This window comes from Lolium rigidum, chromosome 3 (genome assembly GCF_022539505.1).
Source record: "Lolium rigidum isolate FL_2022 chromosome 3, APGP_CSIRO_Lrig_0.1, whole genome shotgun sequence".
Taxonomy (NCBI): Eukaryota; Viridiplantae; Streptophyta; class Magnoliopsida; order Poales; family Poaceae; genus Lolium; species Lolium rigidum.
In genome coordinates, this window is record NC_061510.1 from 391,379,555 (window position 1) to 391,398,082 (window position 18,528).

An 18,528-nucleotide genomic window follows, 5' to 3' on the forward strand; every position below is an offset into this window, starting at 1 on the left:
CACTTCCTTCGCCGGATTCCAGGCCGAGCGCATGTCGGCATAAAGAGCAGACGGGCTAAAACCCTTGTCCGTATGAACCCTTGCAATGGCTAACCACTTGGCTTGAACATCCTTGTGCTCTACATCCTCCTCCCAGACGAAATCATCTCCATCGTCTTCCATCTCCATCGTTTTCATGCAGATCCAATCGCTTGAGAAGTTCATCCACGTCCTCCTCGTTCTTGCCTCTTCCTCCTTTACTACTTGTTCCTTTCTCCATGCTCGTCACGATCGGTAGATTGGCCATAGAACTCTCGGTGGTCTCGAGTCGCCGCCGGAGGACAACGAAACCCTAACTTGATGTTGATTAATGCATTTAGTATGTTCGAGTTTCACATGTCCATGTTTGATCAGTCACACAAAGTTGTCGACACTGGCACAAACAATTGCGGCGAAACGGGGTCCCCTTGCCGCAGCCTGCGGCGGTGCCAAATTGTTGATGTCATGAGCCTCGCATTCACCCCGTTGCATTGTTCCCGATTTTAATCTGTCGACATGGAGCAGGAACGCAGTATGCGAACTGTCATCCGTCAGATGAGAATCCAACGTTTGAAATTAATCCACGTCGATAATTTTATTACGTCCCTCTTTTATACACAGCATGACACAAGCACACCGGCCATTGTTGTCCCAAAACCTGGCTCGTCTACACAACTGACAAACAGGCTGTTTGAAACAGCATCACGCCTTGGCCGGGGCGATGGCGGCGGCGGAGAGGCTCTGGAGGTGCCTCTCGACGACGTCGAGGCCGCAGAGCTCCTTGACGTGGGCCATGGTGGCGGGCACGTCCATCTGGAACGTGAGCGGCGAGTCGGCGGAGAACTGGGTCCTGGCGGCCCGGATGGCCTCCCGCATGGCGCAGTGCACGGACGCGGCCAGCAGCAGCGGCGGCTCGCCGGAGGCCTTGGAGGAGAGCACCCGCTTGTGGTCGCGCGCGCTGTTGATGAGCTCCACGTTGAGCTGCTTGGGGATGGTGTCCACCGTGGGGATCTTGTACGTCCACGTGCCGTCGTTGATCACCATCCCGTCCGCGTTCGTCGCGTACTCCTCGCTCGTGAAGAAGCCCACACCTTGCACGAACGAGCCCTCCACCTGAGAGAGTGTTCGACAGAAAAACAGTTAAGATCAGATCACGCGACAAACAATCTCCATGCATGCATCTCGGTTGGTCGGCGGCGCGCGAGCTCACCTGGCCGAGGTCCACCGCCGGGTTCAGGCTCTGCCCGCAGTCGTACAGGAGGTCGCTCCTCAGGATCGTCGTCGCGCCGGTCAGCACGTCGATCTCCACCTCGCTGACGCCGGCGCCGTAGTTGATGTATTTTACGAAAGCCGGGTCGGGCGTCCAGTAGGCGTGCGCCGACAGGTTCACGCTCGCCATCGACGCCTGGGCGATCAAGGCGCTCCACGGCGCCGCCGCGCCGGATTTGGCCTCCATGCTCTCCTTGATGGGCTTGAGGCGCTCGACGAGCGTGGCGCACGACAGCCGGACAGCCTCGCAGCTGACCTCGGAGGTGGTGCTGCCGCCGGTGAAGCCGCCCTGGACCATGCTCAGCGAGTCGGCCTGGATCACGCGCACCTTGTCCAGGAGCCCGTCGGCGTCGGGGACGAGCTCCGCCAGCCCGAACGCTGTCATCTGCTTCACCTTGGTGTACAGTCCCTGCCCGATCTCCACGCCGCCGACCTCGACGGCGATGGACCCGTCGTTCATGATCGATACCTTCCCGGGCGATGGCCGAAGCCTCACCTCGTAAGTGATCGGCACGCACGAGATGCCGCGCTTCTTCCACTTGCTGGTGCCGTTGAACCGCTCCACGGCCGCCGCCCTGCTCCGGTACTCCGGCGACGCGGCGAGCCTGTCGAACATGTCGACGAGGCTGTACGTGGCGGCATCCCCCACGGCGTCCCCGTAGAACGCCGTGAGGCTCTCGATGCCGTGGAGGTTCTTCCTCCGGACGGCATTGGTGTCGGTGCCGAGCGTCGACGCAACGTGCTCGATGATGGCCTCCGCAATGAAGGAGCCCTGCACGTCGCCGGGTGCCCGCACCGCCGACTTGGACGACACGTTGGTCTTGCACACCTTGACGTCGAAGGCCAGGGCGCCCCAGTTGTACTTCTTCAGGGAGCCGATGATGGCCGACGGCATCAACGGGCTCATGTCGGGCGATATACCGGCGTTGATCCCGAGGTCCATGTGTAGAGCTGTCAGAGTGCCGTCCGACTTGAACCCGACGGAGTACTTCACCTTCATGGGGTGCCGCCCTCCGGCCATGATCATGTCCGTCTTGCGGTCAAGGTACATCCGGACAGGGCGCCGCAGCTTGTAGGCTGCAAGTGCACACGCACATGCCACCTGAAGAACACAAAATAATTCCTCCATGATCAGAAGATTATTGTACTACCAATTGCAAACAAATTGTCCAAATTGTTGGGGAACTTACATGGCATCCTTTCATTGCCTTCCCACCAAAGCCACCGCCAACTCTTCTCGTGATGATACGAACATTGTGGTACGGTAGGCCGAGGAGGTCTGCGACGATATTCTGAGTGACTTCGGGTATCTGCGTCGAGGAGTAGATGGTGATACAGTTATCTTCGTCCGGGATGGCCAAAGCGGTCTGCGTCTCCATGTAGAAGTAGTACTGGGACTCAAGTTTCACCTGTGGGATACTATGTGTGAGTATATATTGGGGATTGTCACAAGCTAACTGTAGCATCCTGGAATGAAGTGTGTACCTCTCCTGACAATATCTTGTGATCAGCTTCAGACACCCCCTTGTCGAAGTCCCCAACTGGCCGAGGAACCAAAAATGGGGGAGGATGGAAGTAGCTGTTATGTTGGATAGCATCCTCTATTGTCAGAATTGGCGGCTCAAGATTCTCGGTACTGTACTCGATGACAGCTTGCTTTGCTGCCATATAGGCGTACTTCTGTGTTTCAGCGATCTGAATAAGAGCAAGGCAACAAAATTGTAAGCTCAAACAGTTTTTTTCAAAACGTTGGGTTCCTTTTTCTGAAATTGAGTTGAGGTGGTTAAGAAGAGAGTACCACAACGCCAATATTTTGACCAGCAAATTCCGAAACCGGATCACCGAAGAGCACCTCTTCTCCGAGTTTCGGGAAGACTGATCCAACGTTCTTTCCACCGGCAGGAATGTCCTTTGCAGAGATAACCGTGATGACCTTTTGTGCAGCCAAAGATGATTTGAAGTTGACACCCTTTATATGAGCATGAGGGTGTGTGCTGTAGATAAATGCTCCATAGAGGCAATCCTTGGGAGCAGGGATGTCATCAACATACACAGCCTCACCTGGACAAGAACCAAGATTATTGTCAAGTGCATGCTTGGGGATAAAGAAGCTAAAGGTGCCACCAAAAATGTGGAGGTAATATATCCAGGGATTAAGCATAGCAGATGGTTCAGCATTGACTGGACAAGTATACTAGAGATGAACAAAAAGAACTACCAAGTGATCTGTGTCTTGAAGAAAAGAACTATCAAAATATCTTGTTCTGAACAAAATATAACCATAAACAATGCTCAGAAGTTCAGGCTATAGAAATCTAGAGTTAAGCACTCAAGGGCCAGGCCATTAAGTTATAAGGTTGACCTACACTGTCAAGAAGTACTAACACTTGTAATTGAAGAGATAGAGTGCAAAGTAGTTGAAGTAAACTCGAAAGTTAAAGGTCTAAGATTATACCTGAAGCCTGTAGCTCTGCCCCGGCTTTTGTGATTGGTTTGCCGACAGGTTTGTATTCGTCGGTGAAAACAAGTTCTTGCCTAGAGCGAATCGGCAAGTCATCGCTAGCGACCTCAGCATTCTTCTCAGGCAAGTACTCAGTGCTACCATTCATGATCCCATTAACATCAGAACCGTTGGGGATAATATCCTTTGTCGGTTCAACCAGGTCCTTGCTTAGTGAAGACAGGAAAGTGAACAAGAAACTGACAGCCAAGCTGACTCTGTACTCCGGGTGTGTGGTGTCTCCTGACGGCGTGATAACATCTTTGAGCAACTGAACTGCTTCAAGTATCACAGGCGCACTCACTGATTTCCCCTTCAAGAAGTCCTCAACCTTCCGAGCCCGGATCGCGTGATCGACACCGAAAGCGCCGAACGCGAGGCAGATTTCCTCGATGAGGAGGTCCCCTGAAGTCCTTGCCAGGAATGCAGAATTGACATAGGAGACAGCATTGCCGAACGGTCTCGGAGCTGCTCGAGAGGTCTCAAAGATGACACTGTCTGACCCCCAATCAGGGACAAATATGCTGAGCAGAATAGTCTTGGCATCGCAGGGAGGCTGCTCCAGGAACTCCTCCAGCGTGAGGCAGAGCATCTTGGAAGCCGTGTGGATGGTCACCGTTGAGCCAGCGGCGAGGAGGACGGTGGCGATGTCCGACGGGAACCGTAGTCGCTGCGCCATGATCAGGTTGCCGCCGATGGTCGCTGTGTTCCGGACGAACGGGGAGGCCACCTTGCCGAGGTGACCGGCGATCTTTCTGAACACCGGAGTGCCATCGGAGAAGACATCGATGGCTTTGGCGATGGACACGGCCGCCCCGATCTCCACCCCCTTGCCGCTCCTGTCGATGACCGACAGCTCCGGGATCCCTTTGATGTCGATGTACTTCTCGTAGAGGTCTTGCTCCTTGTACACCCCGGCGCCGGTGTTGGACGCCACGATCTTGACTGAAGTTTCATCGAACCAGTTGGCGTCGAAGAGGCTGTGGAGCTCCTGGATACTCTTGGGATGGTACCAGCCATCGTCGCTGGCGATCACCGCCTGGACATCGTTCGTTTGATGTTCCAGGGAGGACTTGATCTCGGCCTTGAGGAAGTCGGGGAATGTGCACACGGCACCAGCAGAGTATGCCGGCAGCTTGTCGACGTCGGCGCGGTCGGCGCCTTTCTTCCAGAAGGAGTTGAGGCCGAGGTCCTCGAGGTCGACGTCGGCGGCGAAGCTCTTGCAGGTGTCAACGATGGGCCGGTAGCCGGTGCAGCGGCAGAGGTTGCCGGAGACGGCGTGCTCGGCCTCGGAGCAGGTGAGCTTGGAGAACCCGGTCGGCGCCGGGGCTGCATCGCCGGTGGCGCCAGGCCTGTCGGCCTTGACGAGCGCGGAGAAGATGGACATGCACATGCCGGGGGTGCAGAAGCCGCACTGGGAGGCGTGGAAGCCGGCGAGGCGCTGCTGCACCGGGTGGTAGCCATCGCGGGTGTTGCCGATGCCCTCGCTGGTGGTCACCGAGCAGTGGTTCAGGCTGCCGACGAGCGTCAGGCAGGAGCTCGCCGAGAACTCGGTCACGTCGTCGGTGGCCGCGTCGTACTTCGAGATCAGGACCACGCATGCGCCGCATCCACCTGCACGCAGCAACGCGACATCGTAAATCAGCGGTAAATCAGAAACACCACTGGTTATCGTCGTATCCGCTGAAACGAAACCGGCTGCATCTGTCTACCTAAAAATGATCAAGAATGTAACAGAACATTTTGCTAAATTTGGCAAATTGGAAATCAAACATTTTATACCGATATAAAATCATGGGCTATTTTGGATACTCTTGATCTGAATCATTCAGAATATTCAATTCAATTTTACATTTATTCATCAAAAGCTTGTGAACAAATGTTAATCCTCCTTTTATCGCCCTTCTATATTTCTTAGGCTCTTAATTAAGCATACCTATCATGTCATAATTATTTATATTTGTGAACATTAAATTATTGTTTCCATATTTAAAGATTATTTTTGTGATACTTTTTTTAAGATATCATGCCCTTTGCAAAATAACATGACTTTCATTAAAATATTACAACATCAACAATATATTAAAAGTACGAAACATATCAAAATAACATGACCAAATTTGGAAACAATTTGGTGAGGGAGTAAACCCACCAGGTGGTGGTCATCAGTCAAAGGTTACTAAGTTTGAGCTAATATAGAAGGGAATATTAACGGCTACGATATTGACCAAATATATCATATTATGGATCTATCAATATTTATTTGGTATTGTAGATCTTCATATTCTTGTGTAAATATTTAAAATTAGAAAGTGTAAAACTTTTTAAACTAAATTTAGATGCCACATACTTTGGAATAGAAGGAGTATTTTTATACTTAAGCTTATGCTGGCTTGTAGATAAGTTTAAGCTTGAAAGGAGTGATTCTCTTTGTAGGATATGGGCGAAAGTTTGCTAGTGATTGCAATATCTTGATGTAGCAAACTGATACACGTGCCAAAAAGCCAAACTTGATAAGGCTATATTATTTGTTGCATATATGGGGCCTGACCACCTAGCAAGAAGAGTAAACAAGTGCAAATCGGAAAGTGGAAGGTCCAATAATGTGGGTTGGGTGAGTGCAAATCGGAGTGTTTTTTTTTTTCTTTTTATCTTGAACAAATCTGGATTGTTGATCTCATTGCAGGCCTACTCCACTACGGAGAAGAAATTACACTAATAATAAAAGAGTGCGTGTAGATGAGGCACTTTTTATGTAAACCGCAAAAATATCCATCAATGGCTCATGATTTAATTTAAAGAAAAAATGTGAGGGACATATGTTTTCCATAACATACTTCGTAAGTTTAACGGTGCCCAATTTCATAACCAAAAGACTAGAAAATAGCTTTTGAGGGTTGTCTTCACCTGGTGGGTTTACTCCCTCTGTCCCAAAATATATGTTATACAAATTTGGTCAACAGTCAAAGCTTACTAAGTTTGAGCTAATATAAAAGGGAATATTAACGGCTACGATATTAACTAAATATATCATATTATGCCCTCATCGGGTATATAAAAGTCACTGACACCACTAGAAAGATCTCTTTCGGAATCCGTTGATCCTCTACTCGTCTCGGTCGAGTATGGACAAGTTTACTCCGGCTGTTATAGAGCTGCCCTGTAGCTATCTTCGTAGAGCGGCGAGAAGTCATTCCTATCAGACTTTTGTGAAACGAAAAAAATATAAAATCATTGTTGGCCTCAAAGTTCGGTACTAACTTCTTTGCAAAAAGTTTGGTAGTGAGAAAATATCTCTCCATGTACCAAATTGATACACGTGCCAAAGTTCCTAAGATTTTATACTCTCAGTTGCATATGGGACCTGACCACCTAATTAAAAGAATAAATAAGTGTCCAGATAGTGAAAGGTCCAATAATGTGGGGCGAGTGATTGCCTTGCATGCCTACTAACAGTACTTCTAATAATCTTGAACAAATCTAGATTGTTGATCTCATTGCATGCCTACTAACAGTACTTTTAATAATCTTGAACAAATCTAGATTGTTGATCTCATTTCATGCCTACTAACAGTACTTCTAATAATCTTGAACAAATCGAGATTGTTGATCTCATTGCATGCCTACTCCACTATATATGAGAAAAGTAAACAGACAACACATATCCTTTAATTTGCCTGCATCATTGAGCTGTATAAAGTATCGTTAATCCCCTAGTTCACTGTTCCCTTAATTATAGGTTAATATCGAATAAATACATATTTGGATTAGCTAGATAAGTGAAAGGCATATGTATGTAGTGATTAGTGTGATCGTGTGTGATTTAAGTGTTGAGAGCACGTTGGAAAGCCAGTACCGAGATCTCCTGTGGCGAGGCAGGTCGTGTGCAGTGTGCAGGAGATGGAGTCGCCCATGGCCGGCAAGCAGGAGTAGCATGAATAGCAAAACAGGATGGAGATTGGCCGACTGTTCGCCAATCTCCATCAGATCGTGACATTGACGCGTGCTCACACGGAGGCCGTAGAAAGCGAGGACATTTGTTCGTTGGATGGATAATTGACGTACGTACGATAGCGCTCAAAGAAGAGGGACAAAAAAGATGCCACGCACGCACACGTATGATAGGACCGATCACCGAATCCGTGTGTGCCGTCAAGGAGAGAGCAAAGAAAATTGTAGAAAAAGGAAACTATACTCGACATTCGTTTGCCATCTATACATGTACGTGATGAATGAAGCAGATAGCGATACAAAACCTAGCACAAAATAAGAAGAGGAGGATGTAATCAGGGGTATAGTAGTCCGGCGCGGCAGCTATATTAGTTTTTTAGTTAGTTAGATGGTGTTATCAAATCTCAGTTATAACTCATATTCTAAATTTAATACTAGCACGAATTATAAAGCAATCTATGGGCCAGATTATGAATTATATCTTTAAATTGCGACCACACTTGCAATGAAAAACCGTTGTCCCAACTCCCACTTACAACCAAACTTCCAACTCATATATGCACGAATCACAATGCAATCGAACAGTGTATGACTTGAGTGAAAAGCTGAGAACTAGCAAATCTGTAATAATTATAATTACTTTCTCCAAAGGAAAATAAGTGTTACAGATTTGTGTAGATTTACAAGTATCTAGACCACATAAATATTTTCTATTTTAGCCAAACTTGCGCCAGTTATTTTACTATAGAGGGAGTAATTCCCATGATATATCTCTCCCTTCATTTCTCCTACACACGTACCTACGTGTGGTGTGGAGGAAAATACACGTCGCTCGTAAACGAAGTTAGCTCTATCGGAAAAAAAAACTCTATCGAAGAGCGCGTACTAGAGAAAATCGGATCGAGCAATCCAAATGAGAGCAACTCGCATGGTCGTCCGAGCTCGCCGTTACGTTCGAGCCGCCTCAAACCGCGCCTAGAGCGCTGAAGATTCTCACAGGAACGAACTGAAAATGAAAAGAAAAACGATGGAATCGTCGAGTGGGGGTGCTCATACGGTCATACCTTCGCCGCAGCCGAGCTTGGGTCCCCGGACCGGCGTCTTGGTGCGGAGGAACTCGAGCAGCGTCATGGACGGGTGGACGCCGGCCGCCTCGCGGCGCACGCCGTTCACCGCCAGCACCACACCCGAGCTCTCCCCCGCCGCCGGCGCATCCTTCCCCAACGACCCCATCTCTCTCCTGGACAGCACAACCCGACCAGTCCGCTCCTCTCCTGCACCACTGAAGAAAGTGCGCGGGGCACAGAGGAACGCTCTGTCCTTTATACGGCCTGGCTGGAGCGGCAGTCGGCGAGGCACGTATAGCGATTGAGTCGGCTAAGCTATGCAGTGACGTCGGCCTTGGGGAAAGCGACGGGAAATGGCGTGCGGGTGCGCTCCGCGCGCACGTACGAGCACGTCAACAAGGTCGAGGCCACCGGGCGAAATTTTGCCGATGATCATGTACAGAAACATCGTCCTTCCCCTTCGAAGATAAAAGAGAAGAAAAAGCATCGTCCATATATGTTACCCAGGTCCATCTGGCCAGAACTTACACTAGACTACGCACGTACGATGGGGACTTGTGATGGCATCCAGTGAACTTTTCCTGCTCTTGAATAAGTCAATGAGTGCTACGGCATAGCTAGCCACGGCGAATTATCCGTCCCCTCCTTGGACGGCTCCTGCGAAACCCTAGTTTGAATCCGAGCTTATCACTCCTCTCCACTCTGCCTACCTTGATAGATTTGATAGATATAGTACTTGTCTAGATTCCTATTTACCTATAAACTAAATCGCGTCTAAATACAAGTGTATTGCGTCTAAATACAAGTCTAAATATCTGTGTATTTAGTCTAGAACCAGGACTAAAAGAGGAAGGGTAAAACATAAAAATTTACCAACAGAGTCGGCTTCTCAAAAAAAAAAAAAATCGGCTTGCTACGTGTCGTGATGCTTACGTGCACCTGTATAGAACAGAAATGCCTAATTTTCTTTATTTCTTCCCTAGGTACGCCTTCCTACGGGGAAAACTCAGTCGACCTTAATACATGACGCACCCTATCACTAGCAAGGACCGTGCATGCAACTAGAAAAGACCGGATCGAATAATCGAAACGAGACCAAAATATTGGTCCCAACGCGATGCACAATTTTTATATTAGCATGATATCTGTAGTTAAGACAATGGTTGTGAGAATCGTACTTCTGAATCAGATCGAAACTTATATGGCTACATTGCAAACTATAGGATCATAACTATCAAAATAGTAAAATCGTAGATTTTGTTTACTATAATCGTAGAACCGGTCGACTTAATTTTGGTTGTAGAATCGCAAGGTAGAATCACAGTTATGATAACTATGATTAACACCGTATCACGTACTATGTGTTAAAAATACCAAAATACACAGATATTTAGGATATTTGTTGTACTTGTGAAGATACTATTTCCTCATTTTCTGGAACACACTGGCACGCTATATATTAGGATAAATATTAACTCAAATACATACCTTTAAACACATCTTAATGCATTAAGTGGCGCAAGCCAGCATATGATGGAATAGCGATTCGAAAAACGTATATTGATAAACTCATCTAGAAAAATGGCTCTATTTAAATTTTAAAAAGAAAAATTTGTATGGAAATATACTTTCCATTTAGCATATGAAAAATATCTCAATGATCCATAATGAAATTTATAATAAACATTGTATCTTAATGTGTAGCAACACGATAGATGTTCACGGTTTCACAATAAAAAAAGATAGATGTTACTAGCATATAAACTTAGTGTGTTACATATTGACATAAGTTATAGTTAGTGGCAGGATGGGTAAAAAAGTTTGGTATAAATAGGCGAGAAATTCTTGAGTGTAGTTGGCACAGTTATTTGTAAATTGTACAATGATGACCATGTCAAAATGACGAATTAGACTCAAATCTAGCTCATACAACGAGAAAACATGAGGCAAATAGTGAAAATCAGTATATAATATGGTCACTCGACGAATATTTAGGAACTTTCGGGGACTACATAAAGTGTCTGGACACCATTGGCGACCCTGGTCTTGGAGGACGTTGCTCCTCTATAGCATTGAGCGCAATTGAAAATTTCAGATGTGATAGAGCTAAAAAAAATTGTCTTGATCGAATGGTGGAAAATCATCCATTTTTTCAAAATTTTATGAACCAAAAAATAAAGATAATTTTCTTTTGAACTTATGGTATATGTAGCCCTACTTTAGCTTTTTCTAACATTTATATGGGCCAAAGGTCGATACTAACTTTTAGGCAAAATTTTTGCTAGTAGTAGCAATATTGCTTCTACCAAATTGACCACCTAACTAAAAGAATAAACAAGTACAAATCGGAGAGTGAAAGGTCCAGTGGTTTGGGATGATTGATTGCCTTGCATGCCTATGAAAAGTTTTTCAAAAAAATCTGGAAACAAACCTTGATTTTCTATCTAATTGCAGGCCTACTCCACTATGAGAAAAGTGAAGGGAGAAGACATATCTTTTTTACACAGTACAAACACATACGCTCACATACACGCGCATACACTCACCCTTATGAACTCGCACACGCACGTCCTACTCCTATGAACACCTCAAGAAGATTGAACCGGCGGATTGAATCTTGAAATTGACGAAATCACCGCTAACGTCTCGCTGTCAACGGATGGTGCCTGTGAACTTGCATCCGGGTCTCCCACTGATTGAATATATGTCAAAATTGGAGTTTAAACTCTGATAGAATGGGGGTACAGCACACCTTTCTAATCATCCAACCTCAGGTTGGTCTAAGACATATCCTTTTGCATGCATAATGGCATACTATTATTCAAACTACAGCTTTTATGTACTTTGTCCCGCAAAGGTGGAGTAGTGATTAGTGTGATTGTCTGTTGTGTCAAGTGTCGAGAGAACGTTGGAAAGTCAGTACCGAGATCTGCTGTGGCCATCGAGGCAGGTCGAGTGTGGTGTGCAGCGTGCAGGAGATTTTTTTTCTTTTTTTTGAACAACAGCGTGCAGGAGATGGAGCCGCCCCTGGCCGGCAAGCAAAGGTAAGCATCCAAGAACAGAACAGCTAGGTTGTGTACTTTGTCTTGGTTTGGTCTGTTCTCCATGGATCTCTGTCCGACGGTGACATTGTCACGGAGATGTCATGGAGCGAGAAGATTTGTTGGCTAAATGGTTAATGGACCTACGATAGCGCTCAAAGAAGATGCCACGCACGCGCACGTATGGTACGACCAATCCCGCTAAATGGTTAATGGTACGACCAATCCCGCTAATACGACCAATCGTTGAGCGGGAGTGCTCATACCTTCGCCGCAGCCGAGCTTGGGTCCCCGGACCGGCGTCTTGGTGCGGAGGAACTCGAGCAGCGTCATGGACGGGTGAACGCCGGCCGCCTCGCGCCGCACGCCGTTCACCGCCAGCACCACCCGCGAGCTCTCTCCCGCCGCCGCCGCATCCTTCCCCAATGACCCCATCTCTCTCCTCGACAGCAGAACCCGACCAGTCACCTCCCCTCTCAAGAAAGTGCGCGGGGCACAGAGGAAGGCGCCGTCTTTTACGGACTTAATAGCTAGAGCGGCGAGGCACGTATAGCGATTGAGCGGGCTAAGCTATGCAGTGACGTCGGCGTTGGGGAAATCGACGGGAAATGGCGTGCGGGTGCGCTCAGCGCGCACGTACGAGCACGTCAACAAGGTCAAGGCCACGTACCAGGGTAATTTTGGACCGATGATCCTGTACTGAAACATCATCCTTCCCCTTCGAAGATAAAAGATCCACGTACGAAACCCTAATCCCGCAGCCGCCGCCTCCCTCCTCCCCCTCCTCTCCCCTCGTTGCCCCTGGAGGCGGCCGCCGGCAAGGCCGTGCGACGCCGGTGATGGGGGTGGCGGGGATCTCTCCTCCGGCCCCCCGTGCGCTGTTGTAGGGAGGACGACGGCCGCGCGGGGGTGGCCTCCGCCGCTGGGCGAGGTCGGCCCGATCCCCCTGTCCCCCTCTCCGGCGTGGCCTCGCCGGCGCTGGGAGGTGGTGGCCGGGGCTTGAAGGCCTCCGTCGTCCGGGTTGGGGCCAGGACTCCAGGGCGGCGGCCCTGGGCGCTAGGTGGGGCACCGCCGGCCCGACGGCGGCGGCCGGTGCCGATCGTCGCGGTCCGCTCCCTTTGGCCGTGTGGGCGGTGAAGGGGGCGGCGGGTGCGGGCGTGGTGTGGAGGTCGCCCCGTTGGGCCTCCGACCAGATCTGAAGATGGAGGCTTCTCCTCCCTGCGGTGCTCGTCGCACCTCCCCGGCCCCGGACTGCCTCCGGTGGCTGCGGAAGTGTGGTCGGATGTGGGCTCTGGACCGGGGGAAACCCTTGGCCGACGGTGGCGGCCGCGACGTCGATGATGCTGACGGCGCCGTTCTCCTTCCTGAAGGCGACATCGAGGTGATAACCCCCTCCCTCCCTGCCTATCTATCTCGGGTGAAAACCCAAAGCTTTGGCTTGGACGGTGGCGGCGCCCGGGTGGTGCCGTTCCATCGTTGGAGGCGTCGTTTTGAGATTGTGGGTTTGGGTGGATGAGCTCGGCGGAGGATGGTATGCATCGTCTTCGCTTACTCCTGGCAGCTTGGTTCGGTTTGGTGGTTTGTGCTGCGGGTGGCTGTGATGTTCGTGGGTGGCGGCGAGGCGAGTGCTCGGAGTCTTCCTCATGGCGGTAACTCCCATTATCCATGCGTGCTCAGGGAGAGCGATCTACCTCCGACAGGTACGGTGCCCTCCGATCCGGGGCGAGAAAGCAGGGAGCTTTCTTTGGAGGTGGAAACGGATGGTGCCTGGGCTTTGCTTGGCCTCTGGAGGTTGACGATGGTGCGTTTCCCTCAATGGCGGTGTTCTTCACCAGTTTCGACGCCTCTCTAGTCGGATCACTAGACTGGACAATGGTCTCGGAGCTCAAGCTGTGTTTCACTCCTTTTTCTTGTTTTGCTTGTAGTTTTCGGTTCCTGTTAGCTGGTTTTCAGCATCTTGTATCTTCTTGCCGGCAACGGCCTTATTAATTTATAAGGCAGGGCTACAGCCTTCTGTTTAAAAAAAAAGATAAAAGAGAAGAAAAGGCATCGTCCATATATGTCACCCAGGTCCATATGTGGCCAGAACGTATTACACTAGACTACGGACTTACGATGGGGACTTGTGGTGGCATCCAGTGAAATTTTCCATGCTCTTGAATCAATCAATGAGTGTTAGGGCATCTCCAACCGCGCGACCCATCCCGCGCCCGCGCGTCCGGATGGGTCCAGCCGGACAAAAACCCGGCCCAACGCGGGGACGCACCGCAAAAGCGGACGGCCGCGGCGTCCGGAACGACGCAAACCCGGCCCAAATCTGGGCTAGGTTTGCGTGGCCGCGGATGGCACGCGCCGTCCGCTCGCGTCCGCGCGTCGGTCGCCCTCGTCTCCCTTGGGCCCACTCGTCGGTGACCGGGGAGTCTATTAAATGGGGATTGGAGGGATCCGGCCCTCCACTCCAGTCCCCACTCCACTCCCCGAGCAAAAACCGCCGCCATGGCCCCGAAGCGACGGTTCGCTCCCGGAGCGAACGACGACGAGGCCAGCAGCAGTCGGCGTCGGCCGCCGGCGCTGCGACGAGGCGGCCTCCACATCGGAGAGGCCGCCGCCGCGGCGCGGCATTGCCGCAACCGCCGCCGCCGTCGCTCGAGCCCAAGCCCGAGTCCTCGGAGGAGGACCCGGACCTGCTCGCCGCCCTCATCGTCTCGGCGGCGGAGGAGGAGGCGAAATGGCCGCAACTCCATGCGGCCATTCGCACCTCCGAAATGGAGGAGGCGGCGCGGCGGGAGGTGGAGGACGCGGAGGGCTGGGCGCTCTACGACCAGGCCCTCCAGGCGCGACGGGAGGAGGAGGAGGAGACGGCGCGGCGGGAGGAGGCCAGGCGCCGCGCCGCCGAGCAGCGAGCGCCGCCAAGAGGAGAGGTGCCGCCGCCGGAGGAGTCGGCGCCGGGAGGCCGGGCGGCGCCGCCGGCAGGAGAGGCAGCGGCGCCTCCGGGCGGCGCGGGTGGCTCGGACCCCCACTCGCCGTGGGAGGAGGCCCCGTGGTCTCCTCGGCCGGAGTCCCCGGCGCGGCCGAGCCACAACGGTGCCTCGCCGCCCGGGGACCTCGACGACGTCGCCGACGACGCCCACGGGGGCTAGGCGGCGCACCGGCGGCCACCACGCCGCCGACCAAACCCTAGAGGGTTTTTTATTTTCTCGTTTATATTTTAGTTTCAATTTAAAAGCCCATATAGGGGCTTCTTTTGTTAGTTTTATTTGCCCAAAATAGGGCTATGTACTAAATTTGCCCAAAATAGGGCATATGTTTAATCAAATATCGTTTAAATTTGCCCTTTTAAATTTGTTTTCGTGTTTCTCCAATTTGCGATGCGTCCGCGCGTTGGGCGCAGCGCGCGACCCAAACGGACACGCGGACGCGGGCCGCTGTCCGCGTGTCCGGGCGGCGACCCAAACGGCCCAAAACGGACGGCCCAGCGCGTCCGTTTGGGTGGCGCGGTTGGAGATGCCCTTACGCCATAGCTAGCCACGGCGCATTATCTGTCCCCTCATTGGGCATTGGGCGGCTCGTGCGAAACCCTAGTTTGACATAGTGTCATTGTGCTTATCTCTCCTCTCCACTCTGCCTACCTTGCAAGGACCGTTCGTGCAACTAGAAAAGACCGGATCAGATAATCCAACCGAGACGAAAATATGGTCCTCTCAACGTGATAGACAATTTTTTTGTATTGGCATAATATCTGTAGCTAAGACCAAGGTCATGAGAATCGTAAGTAATTCTGAATCAGATCGGGACCTACATGGTTAGATCGCAAACTATAGGATCATAATTAACTATCAAAATAGTAAAATCGTAGGTTCTGTTTACTATTTACTATAATCGTAGAACCAGACCACTCAAGTTGGGTTGTAGAATCGCATGGCAGAATCACGGTTATGATAACTATGATTAAGACCGTATCACGTAAATGTGTTAAAAATATGAAAATACATAGATATGTAAGATATCTGTTGTACTTGTGAACATACTATTTACTCATCTTCTAGAACACACTGGCACACTATTCAAATATGTGAGGATAAATATTAACTCAAATACATAACTTTAAACACATCTTAATTCATTAAGTGGCGCAAGCCTGCATATGATGGAATAACGATAAGAAAAAAATGGGATGAATCATGTACCGTTATTTCTTACTGACCTATATTGATAAACTCGTCTAGGAAAAGATGCCTCTACCAAAATTAAACAAACATAATATTTTTATGAGAATATACTTTCAATTTAGCACATCAAAAATATCTCAATGATCGATAATGAAATTTATTAACAGGAATTTATCTTAATGTCTAGCAACACGATAGATGTTACTAGTATATTGATTTAATGTGTCACATAATGACATAAGTTACAATTAGTGGCGGGATGGGTAAAAAAGTTTGGTATAAATAGGCGAGAAATCATTAACTATAATTGGGATAGTGATTTGTAAATCATAGAATGAGAAGCATGTCAAAATGGCGAAGTGGGCTCAAATCTAGCACAACAGGAGACAAATAGTGAAAATCAGTATATAATATGGCCACTCGACGGATATTTAGAACCTCTCAAGGGCTATACAAAGTGTCCCAACACCATTGAAGACACCGCTCTTGGAGCCACTGCTCCTCTGTTCATCTCGATGTATTGGCCGTAAGGGAAAGTACAACATGCGGCGGTAAGGGTGGGCGCCAGGATTGTTTTCCCAGCCAATTAGCGGTTACGCCTCAAATCCCAACGCTAGTTGTAGCGTCGGCGCAAACATGTGCAGCAAGCGCTTGGCTTCCTACATAGAAAAACACAGAGTGCGGCGGGCCAAGAGAAGCACTTTTGCGTTGGCGATTAGCACCTCCGATTGGAAAGAGGAGCGCTTAGATGATTTCCTAATTTTTGGTATTAATGTTTTTCTCTCTAAGCGTCCAGTTAAGAGTATAGCATTGTACATGCCCTAAGTTAACTTCAGTTGGCATAGAGTTGATTTTCTGCTCGTCTCGATCGAACGTGGCACTTCTTCCATATTTTTTTTCATAATTTCATGAATCAATTTTTTTTTTTGAACTTGCACAACATGTTTTTTTTCGATTGATATGGGCCAAAGTTCGGTACCGACTTAGCGGCAAAAAGTTTGCCACTGATAACAGTATCGCTATCTACCAACCAAATTGATGCACGTTCCAAAGTTGCTAAGATAATACTATATTCTCAGTTGCATATGGCCCCTAACTAAACAAGTACAAAGCCGAGAGTGAAAGGTCCAGTGATCTATGCCTACGAAAAGTTTTTCTTTAATTTTTTTGAACAAATCTATATTGTTGATTTCATTGTATGCCTACTCCACTATGAGAAAAGTGAAGAGCCAAGGCATATCCTTTTGCCTGCATAATGGCATACTACTATTCAAACTACAGTTTTTAAGTACTTAATTTGTCCCGCGAAGGTGGAGTAGTGATTAGTGTGATCGTCTGTGCTGTCCAGTTCTGAGAGCAGGTTGAAAAGTTAATACAGAGATCTTCTGTGGCGATCGAGACAGGTCGTGTGCGGTGTGCACGAGATGGAGCCGCCAAGAACAAAACAGGTAGGATGTGTACTTTGTCTTGGTTTGGTCTGTTCGCCATGGATCTCTGTCAGATGGTGACAGTGTCACGGAGACCGGAGAAAGCGAGGAGGAGATTTGTTGGACAAATGGTTAATGGACCTATGATAGCGCTCGAAGAAGATGCCACGCACGCACCCGTATGAATACGACCAATCGTGCCACATCGTTCTGCACCGTGAAGGAGGAAGCAAAGATTTTATTTGCAGAAAAAGGCAATATATATTCAGCGATCTCTGTACCTGATGTGAAGTACGATACACAGAGAAAAAGAAGAGGAAAAGGAAAGAATGCAATCAAGGGAATAGTAGTAGTAGTGTACGTACACGTACGTAGCACGTATGGGATGGAGAAAAATACACGTCGCTCGTGAACCGCGCACGTACTAGAGAAAACCGGATCGAAGAATCCAAACGAGAGCAACTACCTCGCATGGCCCGCCGGGCTCGTCGCGAGCTAGCCGGCTCGATCCGCGCGCGGCTTGTCTACTCAGCTAGAGATTCTCGCCGCCGGGAAGGAACTGATCAAGCGAAAGAAGAAGAGACGATGGACGACGTACCTTCGCCGCAGCCGAGCTTGGGTCCTCTGACGGGCGTCTTGGTGCGGAGGAACTCGAGCAGCGTCATGGACGGGTGGACGCCGGCGGCCTCGCGCCGCACGCCGTTCACCGCCAGCACCACGCTCGAGCTGCCCTCCCGTGCCGCCGCCGCCGATGACGGCGCATCCTTCCCCAGCGACCCCATCTCTCTCCGCACGACGGCACAGCTAGCCCAGCCTCTCCTCCTCTATCCTACGCCACTCAAGAAAGTGCGCGGAGCACAGAGGCTGGCTCTATCGTTGTTTTTTTATACGGGCCTGGATAGCTGGAGCGGCGCCGAGCTATGCAGTGACGTCGAGCAGGCCTTGGACGGGGGAAAGTGACGGGAAATGGCGTGTGGGTGCGCTAAGCGCGCACGTATGCATGCGCGATCAAGTGAAGAAGGTCAATCCAACCGGGAAAATAATGGGATGGCTTCTGTACACAAGGTCGGAGTACACACGATGCTG

The 18,528-nt window shown here is 49.8% G+C and overlaps 1 protein-coding gene across 1 annotated transcript; it reads right to left on the reverse strand.

The window, feature by feature from the left end:
• Window positions 1-705: 705 nt before the first annotated feature.
• On the reverse strand, window positions 706-18,179 carry LOC124704526 (indole-3-acetaldehyde oxidase-like). The gene is made up of 7 exons (XM_047236796.1): window positions 18,041-18,179; window positions 3,743-5,401; window positions 3,086-3,348; window positions 2,773-2,982; window positions 2,478-2,696; window positions 1,229-2,389; window positions 706-1,131 (listed from the first exon to the last, which is right to left on the reverse strand). The coding sequence occupies exons 1-7, from the start codon at window positions 18,105-18,107 to the stop codon at window positions 721-723; spliced, it is 3,990 nt and encodes a 1,329-aa protein (XP_047092752.1). The 5' UTR covers window positions 18,108-18,179; the 3' UTR covers window positions 706-720.
• Between the last annotated feature and the right edge of the window lie 349 nt (window positions 18,180-18,528).